The 23535-nt window shown below is 43.2% G+C and overlaps 2 protein-coding genes across 3 annotated transcripts in view; one reads left to right on the top strand and one right to left on the bottom strand.

Annotated features, from left to right (window-relative positions):
* PCARE (photoreceptor cilium actin regulator) overlaps positions 1–23535 on the bottom strand; it is a gene marked incomplete at its 5' end in the record, with an annotated part of 409145 nt that overhangs the window by 34567 nt on the left and 351043 nt on the right. The gene's annotated exons all lie outside the window — the stretch shown is intronic.
* PLB1 (phospholipase B1) overlaps positions 763–23535 on the top strand; it is a 94355-nt gene continuing 71582 nt past the window's right edge. The window contains exons 1-10 of one of the 2 annotated variants that reach the window (XM_081854127.1): positions 763–815; positions 1968–2072; positions 3721–3807; positions 10276–10344; positions 13136–13216; positions 13426–13492; positions 15476–15534; positions 16865–16938; positions 18843–18886; positions 20576–20684. In XM_081854127.1, coding sequence (XP_081710253.1) covers positions 2058–2072; positions 3721–3807; positions 10276–10344; positions 13136–13216; positions 13426–13492; positions 15476–15534; positions 16865–16938; positions 18843–18886; positions 20576–20684 — 605 coding nt within the window. In that variant the 5' untranslated portion in view covers positions 763–815; positions 1968–2057. The remainder of the gene's footprint in view (positions 816–1967; positions 2073–3720; positions 3808–10275; positions 10345–13135; positions 13217–13425; positions 13493–15475; positions 15535–16864; positions 16939–18842; positions 18887–20575; positions 20685–23535) is intronic. The other variant, XM_081854128.1, reaches the window with a different exon arrangement.

Consider the following 23535-nt stretch of genomic DNA (forward strand, 5'->3'; position numbering starts at 1 on the left):
AAGAGAATTTTTGAGAGAACCTCAGCAGCTATGACAGAGTTGCAGTTAAGGAGATGCTGGTCATGTTCTTTCCAGCACAATGCAATAGCTTCTTTATCTTTTAGAAGTGTGGTACTGTCTGTTGAGAGTATGGGGCATATGCCATGATTCATTGTGCTCAGAATGCTAGCAAGGAAGTTCCACATTCCACATACCCAGTGCCACATTCAATAGAGTTTGTGCCTGCAAAAGTTTTGAGGGGGTGCTTCATTTCCAATCAATGTGTATAATTGCTGATATCGTGTAACTTTTTATACCATAAATGCTTCGATTTGATTTTGTCCTATATTCACTCTGATCTTATATTCTTCTTATTTTAATTCAAACAGCAGAAAGGCCTTTTCTGCTGTGCAATAAGAAGTAAATAGTGTTATGGTTTATCCTCCTTCTCCCCATTTTGTTTGCCTATGGCCCCTCTGGATATTAATCATGTGGTAGCATTGAGGAAGCATCACACAGCAAATTCTAGCAGAATAAACCCATCATGCAGGCACTGTTATTGTGTCAACAACATGTTGCTGAATACCCTCGCAGTAAGACACCAGTCTGGAGAAGCCCTATGAAACATATACATTTCTAAAATGTGTAGAATCACTGCACAAATCTCTCCTCTCTATGTTTCAAAAGATTGCATGTTTATGAAAAGCTACAGCAATTTTTATTTCATTTTTTAATGTTTTGGCTTGGCTTGGCTTTTGCCAACTTCCAGGGATATTCGCCTTTGTCCCAACGATTGTTCCAGTCTGGAGGTGGCTGTGTGGAGATGGTCCTATCAGGTGAGCACTGTGCAAGGGAGAACTCACATTCATCTGTGTATATCTGTCCAAAAATTAATTTGACATGACATCTAAATAGATTTAGAATCTCGGATCCCTTTAATCTTTTTAGGATCACGTATGTATCCCTTTCATGTTTGTATTGCATTCTTCCTCCAAGGAAGTTATGGCGGCAGGGAATTGATGAATAAATTTGGTTTCCCCTCTTCAAGCAACGGAGCTGGCCCAGGATCAACTCTCTCCAGCTCAGGAATCTCAGTGCAGATGCCAGTGTGTCTATAGCTCTTGCGCATTATGGTCCTCCAAACACCAATAATATACAACCTTTCCTCTTTGTTTTCAACATAAATCTATCAGTTATGCAAACTGAGTAAAGCTGCCTAGTTTGCATAATGCATTTGCATAAGGTACGCTGCCTTCATTATTTCATAAGAATTTTGTGTCAGCAACCGGGGGGAGGGGGGGAGGGGGAATATATTTAGGAAGCTGCCTTATATAGACTGTAACTGTTCGTCCGTCTAGTTCAACATTGCCTATGCTGACCGGCAGAAAAGGTTCTTTCCCAGCACTGGAGGTGCCAGTGGTGGAGCAAGCTTTCAAAAATGCCCTGTATATCCTAGTGATACATGACAGCTGAAATCCCCAAATTTTTCAAATAGTGTTACAACAACTGCAGAGGGGAGAATTGAGGATCTGTGCTATCCCAGCTGTAGCTAATGAAAGCTCTGTTTGCCAAGCTGGTTAATTATGTTGTCTCTACTGCAAAAGCATGTCAGAATATTTAGCAGGTGGCAAAAGCTGCCCATATCCTGTACTGTTAGCTAGCTGGGATGTTCCTGTTCCTGAGCTTTATGCAGGGTATGGAGGGCCAACCACGTGATCTAATTACTAGGTTTCTGCTCTTTCTAAGAAAACGGCCTTATGCAATTCACCTCGCAGCCGCTGAGTCGTTTTCTAATGGTTGCATAAGATGCTTTTTCATGGAATTACTTTTGTGTTTTGACTGTATAATTTGATTATTCTGGCTTATTAGCAGTAGAGATGGCTCTGAAACTCATTTAAGCCATGGGCAAATCTGTGCATTGTGCTATGTTCTCTGTGGTTTGGGGACAGAGTTCATCCTGTTAACTGTTTGTTTATCCTTATATGCAGAATTCTTTGGAAAATCTGCTGGCATCAAGGAAGTATGGCCAGAAGGATGATTTCGCCGTGGTTCTCCAGTCTTCTCTGCAAGAAGCAAATATGCCTCTTGCAAAAGTGAGTGTGAGCTATGGTTGAGGTGTTCCTTCTGGGTAATACCTGGTGGTCCTAGAAAAATAACTGTACCTTGAAGAGAGTAATCAGGCGATATGTATTTTGGCCTGCAAGGGAAATCAGTTTTCCATGTGTCAGGGAAGACAATCCATGCAATCTAGATGATTTTTATTTTCTTCATATGAAAAAGGGAACATGAAAAACAGCAAACTATTTCCCCCTTTTGAAATATATATATATATAAATTGTCCAGTAGCACCTTAGAGACCAACTAAGTTTGTTCTTGGTATGAGTTTTCGTGTGTATACACACTTCTTCAGATACCTGAAGAAGTGTGCATGCATGGTATCTGAAGAAGGGTGCATGCACATGAAAGCTCATACCAAGAACAAACTTAGTTGGTCTCTAAGGTGCTACTGGACAATTTTTTTATTTTTATTTATATTTCTACTGCGTCAGACCAACACGGCTACCTACCTGAATCTATTTCCCTCTTTTGTTACTTTGACATTCTTTGAATACAAGAAGTTATTTTGTATTGTACAGCCCTTCTGTAAACTACAGCCCTTCTTTTTGTGAGAGCTTATAAAGTATTGAAAACAAGACTGCTAACTCCCAGGCGCCATGTTGTCAAATATTTGCTGGGTCGCAAGTGAATAATCATGACATGTGACTATTGGCCATGATGACAAAGGCTGATGTGAGATGGAGTCCAACAACATAGACCGATTGCCATTCTCGGTGGCATTTGCAGAGCAGCGCAGGTCCGGGAAGGCCAGGGTGGGTGGGCAAAACCCTCCTGTGCGAACAGCTGACCGCTTCATCAGCCTCAGCTGGTCACGATGGGGTTGGGATGGAGCAGGAAATCTGAAATTCAGTTGTGACCAACCTAAAAGGTAAAGGTGGTGATTGGACCTGGGCACACCTGGCTTCAGTCAGATCTGTGGCCAGTCCCTTTAAATCAACTACACTCAGAGGCAGCAGGGCAGTCAGTCTTCAGACATCCCACCTACCCTTCCCATATATTTGGCCCTGCCTGATGGCAAGTGGGCAGCACATGTGCTATGGAACTAATTGGTCATCAGATTTGGGACCAGGGAGGAATTTGCCTGCAGACCAGTTAGGCCAATCTGAGGTTTTTGCCCACCTCATAACAATTGTCACAACTTGCTGGTGAAAGAAGGCATTGGGTTGGATCCTTAGTCTAAACAAGGGAGATGGGGGTGGGAACGAGCCCTACCCCCTTTTCAGGATCAAGTATCAGGGTACCCCAGAAAAGGGGTCCAGGGGGAAGGATTCTGTTTGAATGCCCCGATGGGGGCTAACGGCCCATAGAACTTCCCAAATGGTGTCCTGGAGGGATCACTCCATTTGTTGTGTGTCATGGTGGGATCCTTAACCCAGGATCGACTAGCAGTTGGGTTGGTTGATTCAGGATACATACCCAATGCATAAGCCAAAACCTACTTACATCTGTAATCAATAAAGTTATGGCCCCAATTTGATTCCAAGATTCGTCATGTCATTTTTGTCTGCTTCCCGACCCCAGTAACCCCAGGTTCACTGCACATGGGCCCACAGCTAGAGGGAACGGGCAGTGAATTCAAAACTGTTCTGTAATATTCTCACCAGATTTTTTTTTCTCTTCCAGGGCAGGCAAGATAATGACTATTCCGCAAAAAAGACTTCAGTGAAAAACAAATTTGCTGTTCTCGGAGTTGGACTATGGAACAATATGGTAAGAGGCACCAGAGACATTGGGATTGCTCAATAGGTTGCAGAGCATGGCTGCGTGACCACACTGGCCCATGGGGGGGGGTGTCTACCGTTGGAGAGGGTATTCTTGCTTTAACAGTACCGTGAAGGAATCAGGGCAACAATGAGAGGATGAAATTAGCTGGCAACTGCTTCTTTCACTGAGAAGAGCAAAGCTGAAATATCCAGTGCCAAATAACGCTTTCCTTTCCAGTTGCAAGTTTTGAGTTTAGCACCCTCCTTTCTCAGGATATTCCATTCCTCTACATCCCCACCAACACGCACACTAATTTCCCACCTCAGCTGACAGTTAGCATTCTGTGGACACTGAATAGGCTCAATCTTTACTGGACTGCTTTTGGCCCTTCCCTTCTTAAGGTATTTTGTTGCTGTTTTGCTTATCCCCGCCTCACGGTCCTCCTGTAAAACTCTAGGTCAGGCATGCTATCCAAGATATGGACTCCTCAGAAGGCTGTAAAGAACTTTGTCTGTTCTGTGATCAGACTGACTATTTGTCTTTCTCTCATGGCTGCATCTTGCTTTTCCTGAGAAGAGGCACAAGGTAGATCACATGGGTGTGTATCCCATTTCTTATCTTCATGGTGATGATCCTCTGAGATAGCGATTAGGCAAAGGTAACTCAGAGAGATTCATGACAAAGCAGGAATTTGAACCCAGGTTCTCCCAGCCCCAAGTCTGATGTTCAATCTGCAACATCACCATTAACAGCCATTCATTTATTTCTGCCCATTTCTGATGTTCAGGCATGGGTGCCATAGCTTATGCTCTTCTTCCATGGTTGGGGGGGGGGGCATCAAAGCTTCTGAATACCAGTTGCTGGAGACTGCAGGAGAGGAGAGTGCTCTCACACTCAGGTCCTGCACAGGTCACCAAAGGAGAGGATACCCTATCCCCCCCAAAAAAAAGCCCAATGAAGAATGAGTATGCTCAATGGCAATAAGATACTGACTGACTGTTGGGGGAGGGGGCGGAATGAAAAACTGGTTGGGAGGGAAGAATGGAATAGAGTAAAGTTTCCGAAACTTGAATCTCCAACTGTTTTTGGACTACAACTCCAATCATCCCTGATTACTGGTCCTGCTAGCTATGGAGTGTCCTGGAGGATAGCAGAAGCACTCTGCACAGGTCCTAAAGGATCTTCATTGGCTCCCAGTACATTTCTGAGCACAGTTCAAAGTGTTGGTGCTGTCCTTTAAAGCCCCAAACGGCCTCGGTCCTGTATACCTGAAGAAGCATCTGTGCCACCCCTATCGTTCAGCCCGGACACTGAGATATGACACTGAGGGCCTTCTGGTGGTTCCCTCACTGTGAGAAGTGAGGTTACAAGGAACTAGGCAGAGGGCCTTCTTGGGAGTGGTGACTGCCCTGTGGAACACCCTCCCATCAGATGTCAAAGGAATAAACAACTATCTGACATTTAGAAGACATCTGAAGGCAGCCCTGTATAGGGAAGTTTTTAATGTTTGGTGTTTTATTGTGTTTTTAATACTTTGTTGGGAGCTGCCCAGTGTGGCTGGGACAGCATATAAATATTGTTGTTGCTGTTGTTGGTGGTGGTGATGGTGGTGGTGGTGTTGCTATGGGTCTCACTTGTAGACTATAACATCCAAAGTACTGCGGGAACATTCTCACCTTCTTTCTGTTCCCATTGTTCAAGACCGTGTCCTGCACAGAATAACAGACGGAAAAAAATGAATTGGAGGGTAGGTGTGTTGGTGTGTAGGTGTGTTGGAGCCTTGCTAAATTGGAAGGACCCCTGGTGCAGTGGAAAGTGCTGTTTGCCTTGTTATGAAACAACTGAAAGCAATGGATGTACATGGGCATCTATCCTGGAAAGAGGAAGCAAAACCATGTGATACAGCCATTAGCGGCAGCTACAGCTAAAGCCCCAGGATGATCACCAACTCCTATTTGCATACAGTTCACTCTAATGCCATGGGCATTTTGCCCGGTTGGCCAAGAGATAAAGACTGGAATCAAGGTTGCAACCTTAGATGAAAAGAACTGCTTGCAGTTATCTTGATCTTCCTCTCATTTATAAACACCTGCAAGGATAACGTCAAAGTTCTTGTCTTAGCCCTCCTTTTATTGCAGGTCAGATGCCCTGATAAGATACAGGAGTGGGTTCTCCTCCTGGGTTATTTGGTTTGCATTTGATTTCTTTAATCAGGAAGGGGGATTGTGAGCTGATCATGCCTGAATTCTAATTTAAAGTTAGTTATGCAGATTGATAGACATGGCAAACAAGTGGCTGACTTTCTCTCTTGTGTTTTAGCCTTGAAATATCAGCCACTGTTCAGCTCAGCAGAGAAACTTCTATTAACCCTTTCCCCCCCAAAATGCTGTGGGTGCCCCCTTTCCAATGGTGGAGGAAGGAGGGTGTGTGGTGTGTGGTCTGCCCCAGGTGTCATCACTGAGGGGTGTGTGTGACAAAAAGAGGTTTTTTTAATGAAAAAAAAATTGCACTCATAAAACTTTTTAGGAGTGACGTGGTGGCTTAGGTGCCTGCAGGTTCTGTGCTGCCTGAAACGTCTGCCTACTGCCTCTCCCTCAGCTGCCCTACAGCTGAGGGGCAGAGAGGCTCCAAGCGTCGGAGAGGCTCGCCCCGCCCCCACAGGTGGATCGCCCTGCCCGCAGCTGCAGGAATCACCTCCGCACGAGGCACTGAAGAGGCTAGCTACGCCACTGCCCCTTTCCCCTGTCTTTTTCTTAAAGAGCCTTGCAACTGTGTGCATGTGTACAGAAGACCATTTACCGAATGGTCACTTCTCACCAGGGTTCATGTTACCACTTGGCAATCTAGCCGTCTTCCAAGGAGGATGAATGCAGCCTTCTCCTTCCAAAGACCTCCAAAATCCACTATTTGGCAGGATGATGCTGTTGACTGACTTAAGAGGGGATGGTTACATGGAAAGGTAGCACTTTGTAACCAACCCTCCCTTATAAGCTACCCTACCTTTATTATTTTGATGCCCTATGAGCTCTTTGTATCCTTTGTATCCTTTTTGAAAATTACACTAATATTAGTAGCATCCTAGCATGAAAACGTAAGGTTTCCTTTATCAGGGCTGAAGGCCACCTTTCATATTTGCATGTAACACTAAACCATATTATGGCTTTGTGTGAACAAGCAAGCAAGCTGGTTGCACGAAGGGGAAATCATAGTCAATTCATTCCTCCCCTACTCCTGCTGTTGTTGTGCTGCTGGGACCTAAGCCATGGTTTGGCTTAGCATTATTCCCAAGCCAGACTCATGGTTTGTCTCCGCCAAACAAACAATGAGTGGTAAGCCAAGAACAATGCTTGCTTACTCTGTGTGGTTTGTCTGGAGCAAGACAAGCCATGAGCCTGGGATGTAATGTCAAGCCAAACAGATTTTCTCAAGCATGGTTGCTTGTTTAGGAGGAGTTTGGGTCTTCTACAGAGTTTTAGTGCCCACACTTTTAAAGAAACAAAGAGCCACTTTGCTGCCAACATCTTGGCTCTCGTGCTTCCAGGAGAAGTTAACAGAGGTTTGCATTAAGTTATTTCCCCTGGGTAATTTCTTTATCACTAATCTCTGTTGGATGGTTGGCTGCAATCTGTGCAAGGTCAGATGACATGCAAGATACTGTCAGTATTTAAAAAGCACAGGGCGAGTTTATCTGATCGCCATCTCTGACAAGGAGACTCTATTGCTCCCATCAGAACAGCATAACAAAGCCCACAAGCTAATGCAAAACTACCTTGGCCCATCAGAATGAGAACTAGTGTAACATAAAGGTCAAGAACTTTAAATATGGTGACTTACAGCAATGAATGCTTTTCACGTTTGCATAACTGGTGTTTTACCTGTGTTTTAAAAGGTCCATTTGATCAATGCTTTGCAAATTATCTGCACTGCTGATTCCCATCTTTGAAGTCTTGGTCTCTCTTGTCTTATTGGACTGGCAATGAGCCATACACTGATAACAGCACTAGTCCTGGGGAAGCTGCCGGATCCTGGAGCAGCTTGGACTTGGGTGTCATTCCGCTAAGTCAGGGGTGGGAAATCTGTGACCCTCCAAATGCTGTTGCACTACAAATCCAGTCAACCCTGGCCATCACGCAGTCAGCAGAGAGCAGATCTCTGCCTTTGACTTATTCAAACCCTGGCACATGGTTGTAGACAAATGTATTCAGAAGCTTATTTGCATACTGCAGTCATCACCACCGGATGTTTAATGCAGACAGTCTGATTATTTCTTAAAATGTATCTTTCATTTTTATTTAGAGAAAGAGTTTCCCTTATAGGCAACCTTCTTTCATGTTAAAAGTAAAATGTTTCCAAAAATCCCTGTTCTATAAATCTTGGGAATATAACTCCAGAAGAAAATCAGAGAAACAGGAAAGTTATAGTAATTTGGGAAGATGAATTCTATGCATACTGATGCTATTCTGTATGAATTACTGAAACAGTAATTGGGAGAAAGCCTGCTTATATTCAAGGGCTGTGCAGGTGGCTGGGACAGTGTAGTTGGCTTATTTTAGACTCTGAGCTTAATTGTTTTGTGGGGCCTTCCTCTTTAGACGGGAACACTTCATTAAGTTCATATTGTAAGCCATTCCTTGGTAGAGTTTCTGAAAAACTGAATCCTTGATTTAGACCTTCTGCAGAGTATAAAAGAATTTGCTCTCCACCATAAGAATGAGTCTCAAAGCTTTGCTGCAGAACAGTCTTAAAATTGTTAAAATTAAATGTTACAAAATACAGATCAACTCATTGCTCTTAAACAGCAAACAGTGTGGTTCCAGTCTTCTTTTTAGTCTTGAATACAGTTCAGTAAACTTTCCTCTCTCTGGTCCTAGAAAGAGAGTTCATATACAAGCATATTGCTTGTTCAGGATTGCTGAGCTGCGCTTCTGCTGCTGATGGCTCCAGCACTAATATTCTGAGTTTTCAGGTTTCATCTTCCTGTTGTGAGAGATCTCTGCTTGGGTTCCTGGGATGAGTCATCAATTAGCCTTTAGCACTCCCCTTGCTGCATTTGCTATAGTTAAACCTTCTGCCTAATGCAAACCGCTGTGCATAGCATTTTAAATATGTAACATTTAATGCATATTAAACAGCCCTTGCATCAGGAGCCTTCCTGCTCATTTTGCTCATTGGGCTCCTGTGCTATAGTCCTGCTAATATGGCATCAGGGAGGCACTATTCTCTAGAAGATCCTCAAAGTACCACTCTCCATTTCATTTCAGAACAACCAGTGCCCCACAACTCATATTTTCCCAGCCACAGCCCCTTCCCCTGGCTTCGTTCTCTTACAGGGCACATGGAAGGGCCTGTAATCAAGCAAAGCACTGGGCTGGTAGCACCACCCTCCAGCAAACAACAATAGCAAGATGCATTTTTCCTTGTGGGCAGCATTATAGTTTGAGCTGGTTGCGGCTGGCATGGAAGTGCTTAGTGATTGCTTTTCTCTTGGCCTAAGCAATTTAGATATCAGTCATCTCAGCAGGGTTTTGAGATGTTTTCTGTACCTGGCTGTAAAGACATTGTCCCTCTGGATGTGCCCCCATTTAATATAGTTAAGATTTCCTCAATGCTACAAACATGCCCCTGCCAGATGGTGCCCAGCGCTACTCATGTCTCAAAGGAAGATGGAAGAAGCTTTAGTGACCCACAAGACATGATTCAGTTCTTTTGCAAGCCCCTTTTAGAAATTAGCCTATGCTTTTGTTTTAAAAGGAAAAAGTTTTTCTCTGGTGTGGCTGAATCTTTGTTCCTTAATTATTTAAGTATTTTTTATTTAAGTATAGTACAGTAGTTTTAATCTTAAACTTGTGGAAATGACTGCCGGTATTAACAGGTTGCGAATGCATCATTTTAATTGGCTATCCATTCATTTTCAGTTTCATGAAATTTTCATTTGCCCATGAGGTCTTATTTCTCAATTTTCAGTTTTTCTTCATTATATCCCTGTTCTATTCTCAATCATTATTTTGTGTGCCAGCCAAGCATGCACTTTTCACTTTTTTAACGTATCGATTCCCTAAATCTAAAACGCTCCTCACAGCTCCATGATCTTAGCTTCCTTGAATCAAAGACAAAAAGTTGAGAAAAGTTGGAAAGCAAAACTCTTAGGGCCACTTCGAATGGTCATCATTTGCTGGAAGTGATCTGTTCTTTGTCTGGTTTTGCCTTCTGACTGACATGCTAGTTTTCTAAATGCAAGGAGTGGCTGGTTTTTGTTTTTAAATTTTTTTTGGGGGGGGTGGCATTTTGTTGCCTGCATGAGCCGTCATCTACAGTCTCAAGGGCTTTAGTCAAGAAATAGGTTTACCTCCTCATCAGATGTAGTGGTAATTACCTTGAATTAGAACTTGCAGGTCTAGCCTACAAGAGGCTAAAATGCACCTTTTGAACTGATCTGCTGCCTGAGCCTCACAGTGCTCACATCTTGTCTTCCAGCTGTTACCAGATGGACAGAAGCAGCCCTATTATCTTGCAGAGATGCCCGAGGTGCGATGTCCTTCTCAGGTAGGAGCAGTTTTCTTTTATACATGCATTTTTACATTTTATCTATGTGTCCCCCCCCCCATCCCCAAGGGACCTCTTTCTCTAAACAAATGCAATCCCCTTCTCAAGTCTTCTCAACCATTTCTAAATATTGCAGAATCACAGACTTCCTACCTCCAAAATGCCCATTTGACCGACATATTTTAATATCACTGCAATAGAGGCACAGCTAATAAACTGTGGCTATTAGTCATGATGGCTGCATGATGACACCTCACTTTCAGAGACAGTATAATACGGAATGCCAATCACTGGACGACAACAGACGGAGAGGGCCATTCCCTTAATCCCCTGGTTGCAGGTTGGTGGGTTCTTAAAGCAGTTGGTTGTCCACTGTGGGAGCAGAATGGACCTTTAATCAGCAGACCTTTGTGTCAGTTTGCATTTCTTAGTGCAGAAAGCATTGATCTGATGTGTAGAGATCTTTTCTATTCTACTTAATTCAAGAGGGTTCTGGAAGCTTCTCTGTGTGAAAGAAACAAGCAGAAGGTTCATGATGTTTGGCTTATTCCTTCAGAGAAGTTGAGCACAGCTTGCTTAAAGTGGTTCTCTTATCTCTTTCCGTCAAGGTCATGCTGGCTATAAAAATAGGCTAGAAGGAGCCTGGGTTTCACTCTCTCTTTCTATCTCTTTTCCTTCTGGTGTAGTGTTCTGTATATAGTGTTAAGGTTTAGACTTGCTGTAAGTATTGTAAGTTTAAGTTAAGTCTGCTGCAACTGGGTTTCTTATGGACAGTGCCAATCCTGAATGTATTGGATTTGTGACCATATGCTCATTTGCCTTCAGTAGCATCAAAGCTCTGTTGGATAAAAGACAATTGCCTTCAGTCTATTTTTTGGGAATCCTGCAACTTGTTTTAAGATTTTACTCTGCTAACTGTATGTTGGAATCTGCTCTGGATCAATATTGAGTAGAATTTCATGACACTTTGATCTGATCTAGCAAAGTTCTTCTGATGTTCTTCTGAACCTGGCGAGAAGACTATACATTAAAAAAAAAAATCTTCCTTTATGAGCACCTTTACAGGAGATAAAGGCATTCCTCAAGAGTAGCCTGAGTGCCTTCACATTAGTAGTACTCAAGACATTATGCTTGTCTGCACTGCATCAATCCTGAATGATGTTCATACTGTACTGGTAATGAGAGGAGAGAGACATTTCAAAATCAAATGTACTTTTCAGCCAATGTAAATTTTTCATTTAATGTTGTTCAGAAAGGGGAAATGAAAAAAGAGATTCAAAGGTCATTTGTGAAAATGGCTATAGAGATGCCATTTCTCCCAGAAAGGAAAAATGCCATCATTGCTCATTTGCATTTATAATTATTCCTCTTTATGATTTATTTCTAGAATGCCTGCTCTAACTAGGTGCTGTACATAAATCAATATGCAAGACATAGAAGGGAAGGCACGAGCTAGCAAGAGGCCTTCCCACTCAGAAAATTTCCAGACATCATGGCAATTTATCAGTAACCACCTATTCACACATAGTGTTGTATTCAAAGCAGTGTTAACTAAATTATTCCATCAGTACAAGGATTTCTTCCTGTGCATGGAACATTCTCCCCACCCCCACTCCATCCCTACACCCTTTAACTCTGTTCTGGGTTTCCCCCAAACTCTTCAGGACAAATTTGGAGATGCAATTATTTAGTTGAAAATTGCCCTTGTGTACTCAAGAGAATTCTGACTGAACTTGTCTGGACTGCGTGAAGTTGGAGAAGACAAAGGGAAAGTTGCAGGATATCAAACCTGCACAATGATCATTTACAAAAAACCCCAAACAAACCCCTGTTGTTTAGATTATCTGGCAGCACACAAAGCAATGTGATATTTATTAAAAATTAGTGCTGACCCTTCTGAATTTTAACCAAGTTATGGCAAAGAAAATTCATCCAGTTTCACGCATAAGGGGTGGGTGGGGAATTTCTTGTGTGGGTAAGATGGCTTTACTTGAGTTTCATCTGCTAAAGTAATTTCTTTATCATAGATAGATAGATGATAGATAGATGATAGATAGATGATAGATAGAGAGATAGATAGATAGATAGATAGATAGATAGATAGATAGATAGATAGATGATAGATAGATGATAGATGATAGATATATAGATAGATGATAGATGATAGATAGATAGATAGATAGATAGATGATAGATAGAGAGATAGATAGATAGATAGATAGATAGATAGATACACACACAGAGAGGGGGGTGGCTAATTAATGTGATTCTATCTTGTATTTTTATCTTGTGAATTGCCCTGAGATCTTCAGGTGAAGGTCAGTATTTAAACAAACAAACAAAGCCTTCACCAACCAGGTGCTCTCCCGATGTTTTGTACAGCAACTATCAGTCCCAGCCAGCTGTAGTCCAAAACATCTGGAAGGCACCAGGTTGGTGAATGTTTCTCTCTGTCTTGGCCATGCTAAAGCACATGTGCCCTTCTTCATAGAGCAGGTGTGGGGAATCTTTAGTTCTCTAGATGTTGCTGAACTACATCAGTCCCAATGGCAAGGAATCATGGGAGTTGAGGTTCAGCAACAACTGGAGGGCCAAAGGTTCACCCTACCTGTCTTAGAGTCTGGCAGTCCATAAGCAGGCCATGGCCTCTGGAGATTAGAATGGTCCCTTTAAATCCAGAATTTGAAATGATTAATTCTGGTTGCTGAATCTGCCCTTCTGACTTCAACCATGGTGCGAAATGATGATTCCCCTCCCCGCCCTAATTGTTTTCATCACCTTGTCTCTGCAGGAGAACCCATACTTCTTCACATTCAAGAATAGCAACTACTCATCTTTCCCTGTGGAGCCACGAACCAAAACAATATCTCAAGTAGGGAAAGCTCCAACTGCATAATATTTTATTATTGCTTGCCTTTGGGTGGAGAAGACTGGGCATTTGGCATAAGAACATTGTCTATCCCTTGCAGTTATTTTCTAGGGGGTGATGCTCTTTCTCTAGTCTGTTGAAGAAGTATGCATTTCTTTCTACTGGAACTGCTAAAGGCCATTTGTAACGTATTGTTCTCTGTCCTTTGTCAGCAAAGGAGCTTTGGGACGGACATTCCATGTACTGACCGCAACCCCTCAGACACAATTCCTGCCTCAGGTACAGATTTTTATCTCTGAATTTGCTCAATCATCATAGGTCCTGTCTTACCATAGCTGTCAACGTTTCCCGTTTTTTAAGGGAAATTCCCTTAATCCGAATAGGATTCCTCACAAACAAGGGAAAAGTTGACAGCTATGTGTCTTATGTAGCTAATAGCTGGTTAATTGCCAATGTTGAAATAAGATTCAGCTAGTAGTTTGGTTCGATTCTGCTGTCTTGTCTTTTGCCTCAGGCAGCAAAATATATTGGGCCCTCCTAGCTACTTCAGAGGACTATTGCAAGGAGATAATATGATAACACCCCTCCAATGCCTGCCTTACACTCATTGGGGAAAGTGGAAGATGACTGTGATTTTTTTTAATTGGTCAAGGTTGTTAATTTCATTTACAAGTGGGAACATCTCTGGGATGAGTGGGAGAAAATGATGGCATAGTAAGCCTTGGGAGGTATACTCTGCAAGATTCCAGGCAGAAGCTACCTTAGATATCAGGGATTGAACCCACTGGACCTTCTACATGAAAACCTGGTGGTCTGTCACTGAATAATGGCTCTTCCATCATGGCTAGGGACTGGGAACACGTGGGCATGGAATTTAGGAAGCTGTGGTACTGTAGTTCAGTGTTATCTAAACTGCTTGGCTGTGGCTCTCTGGGATTTCAAGCAGGTGCCTTTCCCAACCTTACCTGTAGATGCTGGAAATCAAACCAGAAACCTTCTGTGTGCAACCACTGAACTATAGCCCTTCCTCAAAGAACCTTGGTTACAGTCCTGTTTGGGGATAATCCACAGCCAGTATAGAATCTGCAATCTATTTTCTGAATAGTCTAAAAGCGGTACAATGGTGATTCCAGGGTCACTGGAATGTGGTCCTCCATTCATTCTCCAGTTGACTTATGTGCTTTTCATAGTGTGAATTATTGGCTTGGTATTAAAGAGTTTTCTCCTTGCTCACATGCAAACCCAATTTTCCTAAAGCCCAGTTTTTTCAAAACTACGAAGTGTGCATCTTTGGGGGAATAAAAGTTTCCTTCTTATAACATCAAAGCACTAGCATAGCTGACTTAAAAAAAAACCCAAGTTCTTTGGCAATGCTTCAGAAAAGTATTGCTAACCAAAGAAAGGATTATGAGCACATAGGAATGCAGGTGCTCAAGGCATTCTGCAAACAATGTTGTGGAAACTTGGTTACAGAGCAGCATATAAGGCCTGAAATAAGTATTGTGGCTATCGTCCCAATAGTTTGGTTTAAGGGACATTTGAGCTGTAACAGAGTATGGCAATGCCAGTCTTTGAGGGGCATCCTGGCCTTCATCTAAAATGACCCTACAACACTTGAGACTCATTAGACCACTGCTGGGAACCCTCAGGCCTGTGGGTCAAATGTGGGCCTCTGGACTTCTCTATCTGGCCTTTGAAATTCTCTTCAGGCCAGGCTGCTTACTGGCCCTGCATTGCACCCCAAACATTTTTGCCTGGCTGAAATGTGGCCTTGAATTCTTCTAAAGCTTGTCTGGCTGGAGAACAGAGAGGGCTGTGTGAGTGTGAATGGAAACAGCACAGTGTACAAAGGGGAAAAGAAACCACATTAATGCTGTTGCCTCTCGCTCCACCTACCACCGACGTGTGGCCCTCAGAAACTTGCCCAGAAAGAAATGTGGCCCTCTCTGGGTGAAAATTATTCCCCACTGCCGACTGAAGATTGTCAGATACCAGTTCCTTGGATTTTATTTCAGCATAATAATTTTGTGGGAGAAAAATCCTAGCTTCTAGGGAAGAATAGTTGCAGGAGAATTAGGTATTCTGGTAAGTATCACATATTTGCCTCCGGGGACTAACAAGAGTTACGGCAATTTGGCAGAATATGAGTTTTAAATAAGATCTCAAGTTCTTTCAACTTCTTCTGAAGAAATATGTTCCGAATGTCAAAGATCTTCTTAAGAGTCCCATCACTCTCTCTCTCTCTCTTTTTCTTTTTTATAGTTCATAACTTGAGGCCAGCAGACATTAAAGTTATAGGCGCCCTTGGGGACTCAATAACTGTAAGTGCAGATCACCAAAATGTGCTCTATTAAAATGAGTGGTGTCAAAGCTGTTTCTGAATTCTGATCTGAAAAAGGAGGGATCTTCATGGTGAACTGAATTTCCCATTCTTTCTTCTGCTTTGTTCCCATTATGCTGCAGTCTTAATCTGGGATTGCCACCTCCTTGGGCCATTGCGCATTTGCAAATGCTAATCGATACAAATGTGTTTTCAAATGTGTATTTCAAACATTTTCCTACCACATGTCGACATTTCTTTGCAGAGGAGAACTTGACTAAAGGCCATTTTAAACATGTGACTTCTAACCTGAAAATCCCTTACTTGTGGAAGCTCCATGAAGGTGCTATAATTTGGGGGGGGGGGTCTTAACACATATGCAGTGCCTACGTGCTAGCAATGTACCGTATTTTTTGCCCTATAGGACATACTTTTTCCCCCTCCAAAAATGAAGGGGAAATGTGTGTGCGTCCCATGGGGCGAATACAGGCTTTCGCCGAAGCCTGGAGAGCGAGAGGGGTCGGTGGCCCCTCTCGCTCTCCAGGCTTCAGGAAGCTCTGCGCAACCCTCGGGAGCCCGGCGCCAAGCCGCGCTGGGCTCCCAAAGGTTGCACAGAGCTGCCTGCATTCCGAAGCCTGGGGCACACTGAAGAGTGCGCCCGGGCTTCGCGCAGCTCTCCGCAAGCCTGGGGAGACCGGCGCGGCTCCCTAGGCTTGTGGATAGCAGGCTGTTCTGGGGGCTGGGGTCGGGGGAAGCTCGGGCTTCCCCCGCGCCAGCTCCGTGCCTGGGGGGGAAATAATTTTTTTTTGTTTATTCCTCCCCCCAAAAAAGTAGGTGCGTCCTATAGGACAGTGCGTCCTATGGGGCGAAAAATACGGTATAACTCAGTCAACAGCAATAACAAATTAATGTTATTTCTATCCCCCCCTTCATAACCCTATGTTGCTTTGTTGCAATATGCTATGTTATTTATTGCTTCTGTACCCTTCAGTATTCTTGAAACAAGTATTAATGGAAGGGCAATTATTGGTTTATTATTCTTTGATCAGCAACCATCAGTTTATGGATTTTATTCTAAGTAGGTTTGTAAATTTAGCCCTGGCCAATGACAGTCCTCCACTGCTTGCTTATCCCCATGATAAGGTAGACAGGACGCCAATGCTATTTTTAGGCAGAACTAAAATACTGTCAAGGTTCCTCAGAGTGAGAGTGGGGGATATTTCCAGGGGGAGTCATCTAAAGTGGCTTCTTTCCAACCATCCCATTCCAAATCAGCGAGCAACTTATTCTAATAGGACTTTCCCAAACCCCTTTGTCCTCTTTGATATCAGGCAGGAAATGGAGCGGGTTCTTCACCAAACAATGTCCTAGATGTTCTGACACAGTATCGAGGCCTTTCATGGAGGTGAGTGCCACAAATCAAAATCTTTAGATATTCTGCAGTCTGTTCTTATTCTTTTCTTCTTGCTGGCTTTCGAAACCAATTCCAGTCTCCTCCTTGCTGACCTCAATTGCTACTTCAGAGCCATCTTGAGGTTGGCACTCTTAAAACTTGCACAAGCTGTAACTAGAGTCATGGCTCTGGCAGATGTGGCCTCAGGCTTCTCCGATGATATAGGAGTCTTCCTCTTGTTTATGCATGGCTTTGTCTTTTTTCAAGTTCCTGTGGATTGACTTATCTATTTCTTCAAATTAACGAAAGTACCTTTTTCTACAAATGTTCTGACTTTTCATATTTCCATCTCATTCATTTTTCGCTACAATGAGGACAAGTACTTGAAAGCAGCATTCAAATGGAGTGCGGTGAGGCGACTAGAAATAGGATATACGCGTGAGAAACCTTGTGTCTCTAGATAATTTATTTTCTATCTTCTTACACAATATTAGTCACAAGCAGATAGCAGTTCCTTTCTTCCCTGTACAAAACTGGGGTGAATGGTGAAAGTAACAGTCCATTTACTGGTTCTATTAAACATGCTAGCTCAATTTGCCTGTAGCATACATTGCCTACTACCAAGGAATATTTGACTGGCAAGCGCAAGAAACAGGGCCTTTTCAGTGGTTGCCCCATGCCTATGAACTCTTTCCCTAGATCATTGCATAAGGTTCTTCTACTGATGACTTTTAAAAGAGTAGTAAAGAGTTATTATTTTTCTCTTTTGCCGGTGTTTTACTTTGCTATTTTTGCTGCATATATAATTTTAGTCTCCTAGTGTTGCTTTTAACTGCTGCTAAATCAGTAGGCACCAACAGTTGTAACAGATACTAATATAGGTTTGCTATATGTCTGGATTTTCCCGGACATTATTGGGATTTCAAAGGCGGAATTGACCTCCAAGGGGGGGGGGCGATTTCTGAAAGGCAGCGCTTTGTCTTGGATCTTTCGGGGTGTCCTGGTTTTTACTTTTTGAAATATGGCAACCCTATACTAATATATGTCACACAGTCAAAAATCAGAAATGACAGACTAAGGACAGTCCTGCTCATTTGTCACTATTACAGTGAAAGCTTCTGACTTCAATTGCATTCAGACTCGGCATATATGGATATATTTGATGATTGCTTACTGGTGCATGTACATAAATGAAACTAATGCATAGAGTCTTCAAGAGGAATATTCTTAGGCCAAATTATAACTACCCCCTCCCCATTTATTAAACTGCAAGTCTATAACAGAAATCAAAACACAGCACATCAACCATGCATTGTTGTTTTTTAGCTGCTTGATACCCCTGTTGGCATTTTGCTGTTCTGGGCTGGCCGCAAAACCAGGACATTTACTATCATAGGGACTCTGCTCATTATATAGTTAACACAAGTTTCACAGGCATGTGGAGCTGTTATAAAACCCCACAATACCTATGAACAAAGACAACAGTGCAGTGTGTGGGCATATCATTAGCAATAAAGCCTCTGCCATATCATAGGCTCTGCAACCTGAGTTATTAACCATAGTCTTGAGAAGGATCCTGTGAATGGACTGGAAGCATGACAAAGACTTAGGAGGTAGGCAGCTGGTGATTACTGCCATAGATAGATAGATAGATAGATAGATAGATAGATAGATAGATAGACAGATAGATTGATAGATTGCCTTATAGAATACCATTGGGAGCCCCATTTCAATGCATGATACAAGTAAAATAAATAAAACAAGCATTCAAACCAGCAGTTCAAGCAAGCGATAGCTGATGATCGGAAACATCACCAGGGGGCACTCTGTGACTTGTTCCAAGCAAATCTTCTCTAACTTTGTTTGCTTTCTCCTCCCTCCCCTCCCTGCACACCCCCCCCCCCCCAATTCTGCAGTGTTGGTGGAAATGAAAACATAAGCACAGTCACAACATTAGCAAGTAAGTGCCCATTTCCCTAAGGTTAGTGCATTTGTGAAGCTCTTTCATAATTTATGGAGCAAACTTGAGGAAATGTTCAGCAGGCTTGACAGACTTAAACCTCTTTGTATTCAGCATCCCAGACTGATGGGGGTGGAGGAGGGGCGGGGAAAGCCTTCTCACAGCCAACACTGTAATTTGCTGTGCATGACTTAACAGTGTGTGTTTTATAATTTCCCCGGGTCTTAGTTGCTTCGAAATTCTCTGTGACTTTATATATATATGTGTGTGTGTGTAGCATAATTATTATTCAGCTCCGTACGATCTTGGAATGCATTAAGCAAATAAGCAAGGCTCCTTGTGCAAGTTTTTATGGGGAAAAGAAAGGTGTCTTGGAACTCTTTTACAGGCAACCAACGGACACCAAACCACAGGCAGCTCATGGAACCAAGCAGTTACTTTAGTTGGGGGGGGGGAGCACTTACAGAACAGAGTGAAAGGCAGGGGCAGCCCTCCTCCCCCTCCCTCCACAGTGGCCTTTTGCCGAATCTCATTGATGCTTTTGATAGTGGAGATCCAGATGCCTCTGGAAGCTAAAACAGGGTGCTATGATGACAGCCATCTCCCATTGTTTACCCCAACACCTGACATTCATATTGCTTTTAAGCATATGTTTTTTATGTTAAGAGCATAAGAGGAGACATAAAACATAAAAGAACATTAACAAGAACAGGATCCTGTTCTCACACTAGGTTCCTCTGGGAAGCCTGCAATGGGGCTTCAAACCATGTTCAGATGAATGTAGTTAGAAGCCTCCACAAGATCAATAGTCCTGCATAAACTATCATCACTACTACTACTATCATTTATTAATACCCCTTCCCATCTGATTGGGTATTAAAGTTTTGGATGGTGTAGAGACTTACAACAGTGTTTGTCCAAACATGCTTAGAAGAAAAGTTCAGGGCAGTGCAAAAGAGACATTGAGGGTGAAGTTTGTAGTTGTTGTTATTACATCCATCCATCCATCCATCCATGAAACATCACTCCTCCAACATGTTCCCTTCCCAACACGTTGCTTGGATGTCTAAATTCATCCACAGAGCCACAGGTGTTCCATTTTGCTGTCGTGACTAATGGCTATGCTACATATTTGTCTCATGCCTTTTATGACCATCTAAGGCCACCCTTAGGGACCCTGTAGGGACGTGGGTGGCGCTGTGGGTAAACCTCAGCGCCTAGGACTTGCCGATCGCATGGTCGGTGGTTTGAATCCCCGCGGCGGGGTGTGCTCCCATTGCTCGGTCCCAGCGCCTGCCAACCTAGCAGTTCAAAAGCACCCCCGAGTGCAAGTAGATAAATAGGGACCGCTTACTGGCGGGAAGGTAAACGGCGTTTCCGTGTGCGGCTCTGGCTCGCCAGAGTAGCTTCGTCATGCTGGCCACGTGACCCGGAAGTGTCTGCGGACAGCGCTGGCTCCTGGCCTCTAGAGTGAGATGAGCGCACAACCCTAGAGTCTGTCAAGACTGGCCCGTACAGGCAGGGGTAGCTTTACCTTTAAGGCCACCCTAAATTAATGCTGTCAGGTGAAAAGGTGTTGCCTTTTGTTTGTCTTGAACCAGTGGCTGACCATTATTAGAAAACAGAAATATCTATGCTATTCATTCATCGTTTGGTACGCCTCTATGATATCCCACCTTTCTTTTTCAGATATTCTTCGTGAGTTCAACCCTTCTCTGTTAGGCTATTCCAGTGGCAAAGGAAGTCAGAGCACACCTAATGCCTACCTGAACCAGGCTGTAGCAGGAGCCCGTGCAGAGTAAGACGAGATGTTGGGCATGTTTGTTTGTCTGTGCAGACCTGTCTGTTGCAGATGTGTTAAGCCTTTTTAGCATTTATCTGTAATGGTACTGTTGCAGAATCATAATTGGGAAGAAAAAAAGAAAATGCACTATCCTTTTATCCTGAGATGCTAAATCCTATTTTGAGAGAAGTTGATCAGTGACTGAAAGAGCATTGTCTCCACATTCTGAGGCCTCATCCATCCTGTCATTTAATGTGGTACAGCTTCCTATACCTCCACTGATTCTCCATTGTCCATATGGTATTCTCCTACAAATTGCTCCTTTCTCACGTGTTTCCCTCCTTCAGTCCAGGTTTTCAGACACCAGGGAGAGGGTATGAGGAAATCCACATTGAGGGAGGGCAAAGTATGGGAAGGCAGTGATTTGGAGAATGTCATATGGACAACAGAGAAATGGGAAGCGGCACAAGAAGCTTACTATCCACATTAAACTGCCTTGAATCCCAACTTGGGAGAAAGGTGGGATATAAATACATCAAAGAAATAAAGAAAACAAAATGGCAGTGTGGGTGAACCCTCACTTCTCCACAAGTTGACTCGAGTCTCTGATTATTTATCTCGTTCCTACTCCTGTCAAAAAAAGGAAAAGGTTTCAGCAAGGCTGTCCTCCTTGGTTATTGGGTGACTGGAGTAAATGGAGCAAATAATCACACATCATTTAGGCACTTTCTCCAAGATGCTGGCAAAGGCTCTTTGACCACATCCCAACTCCAGTGTGAACAGAAACAGGACCTCCATCAGAGAGTTCCCCCCTTCAGGACCTCAGCTGTGCATGAGACACTAGCAAATGGGAATGAGCAGCTGAAAAACTCTGGCTGAGTTTTCTGTTTCTGCTTTCTCACTGAAAGTTGCATCTTCAACAATGTTTGTTGAGTAGATATCCAACTGGAAATGAAAATGTGAGGTGTTTCTCTTAGAGCTGCAATGCTTAGCTGATTAATTGGTGAGAGCAACTGATGAAAACATTTTTTAATCCTCCCACCCCCCAAAAAAGTTGCCCGGATTTAACCAGACAGCAGATTGTAAATCAAATCTTACATTCAACTCAAGTGCTTTAAAAAACAGCAACGGCAAGCATTTTGGTGGTACCCAATGGAGTGAATCTGCCCTCAGGCCTTCCTAAATCTGTTGTGGGTTTCCCCCTAACCCTTCCGAGTTGATTTGGGGAGGGGCATGGGGGGAAAGGAGAGGAAGGGGAAGTTCTGTTGTGCAAATAGTGCATCTACTTTGCGGGATACCACTTATTTCCTCCTGCAGGACAACTGCAGTAACACACGTGCACATCATCAAAAAACAAGGGATGCATGCTTTCCCCACTTTCGAACAATGATGTTTTCCTCATTTGCAGATTTAATAGATCAATATAAATGGGTTAAAAATCATTGGAAGTATGTGATTTCTGGTGCAGCGGCAGCTCTGACTCATCCCCATATCTTAGCCCTGTGTGAATGTGGCCCTTCATGTCAGAAGTGGACCTCCCCACTTCTGATAATCCCCCCCCCTCCGTAGCCACTTGAACCTTCTGCACAGAGATGCTTTTTTCTGCACAGTTAAATATTATCTAGGGGTGACAACATTTGAACTCACCCTAGGTTGATTTGTCTCGAGTGTTTCTAAATGTATGTAGTCATGCAGTTTGGTTTCTTTCTGACAAGGTGCTTGGCTCTTCTCCAGTGCTTCCACCCACAGAAAATAAGAGCCCCCTCTCACCTTGGAAAAACAGGGAATCCTTGTATGTCAGTCACAGTTTGTACCATACGCATTGATGCCACATAATAACAGTAATTTCACCGAGGTGATAGCACACAATAACAGAGCGCTGAGCTGATCACTCCAGCAGTTATCACCACCACCGTTGCTTTTTGAAAGTCATTATCTCTGCCAGCAGAATCCTTGCAGTTATCTGTTCCACTGGCACACAATATCATTCACACATCAAGGGTTTAGCTCCCTCCCTCCATCCCTGTGAAGGGAGATTATTAAGTAACAAAGCTGTCCATCCTGAACAGGCTGCACACTCCTTTCCCTTGACCTGCTTCATTGCAACCCTTCAGGATAGAATCGTAGAGTCAGAAGGGACATCTAATCCAACCACCTGCAATGCAGGAATCTCAACTAAAGCATCCAGTGCAACTTTGCACTGTGGCAAACATAGCAAAAACGGATAACTCACTGCTGGGTTATCCATTACAAGGGCCAGCTCCAGGTTTGGGGGAGAGCCCTTGGTAAAATGGTGCCCAAAGAAACCCACAAACAGATACTGCTGCAAGTAGCCCAGTGCTGCAGAAAGGACCCAATCCTCCTGTGAGTGGTTAAGCTTGATGCCCCGGGGCTGCCACTTTTCCTCCCTAGCAGCAGCAGGTCTGCAGTGGCTCCTTTCAGCTGTCCTGATGCATAGTGATCCTGGAGAAGAGGCAACAGTCCAAACAGGCCCAGGGCCGTCTTGGCTGGCTTCATGCCAGGCTGAGGTCATGACCCTGGGACAAAATTCTTCATTTATTTCATAAAATTTAGGCACCACTCGATTGCTTTTTAAAAAATAATAATAAAACATACATCAAAGCGGTTTACCAAAAGAATTAAACCATAGAATTATTGGTGAAAACAGTTAAAAGTCATTTGAAACATTCAAAAATAAAATCAAATCAGTGATAAACTAAAAGCAGATTAAAGCACACACCATCATTCTGCATATCTGGGTGGACTTGTCTAAACAAAAATGTTTAACCCCCACAACATGCTGAGTATGCCACATGTTCAAAACAGGGTGCTAATTTGAGAACCAGGCAAAACTGACTTGTACCAC

This window comes from Podarcis erhardii (genome assembly GCF_964252035.2).
Source record: "Podarcis erhardii genome assembly, chromosome: 3".
Taxonomy (NCBI): domain Eukaryota; kingdom Metazoa; phylum Chordata; class Lepidosauria; order Squamata; family Lacertidae; genus Podarcis; species Podarcis erhardii.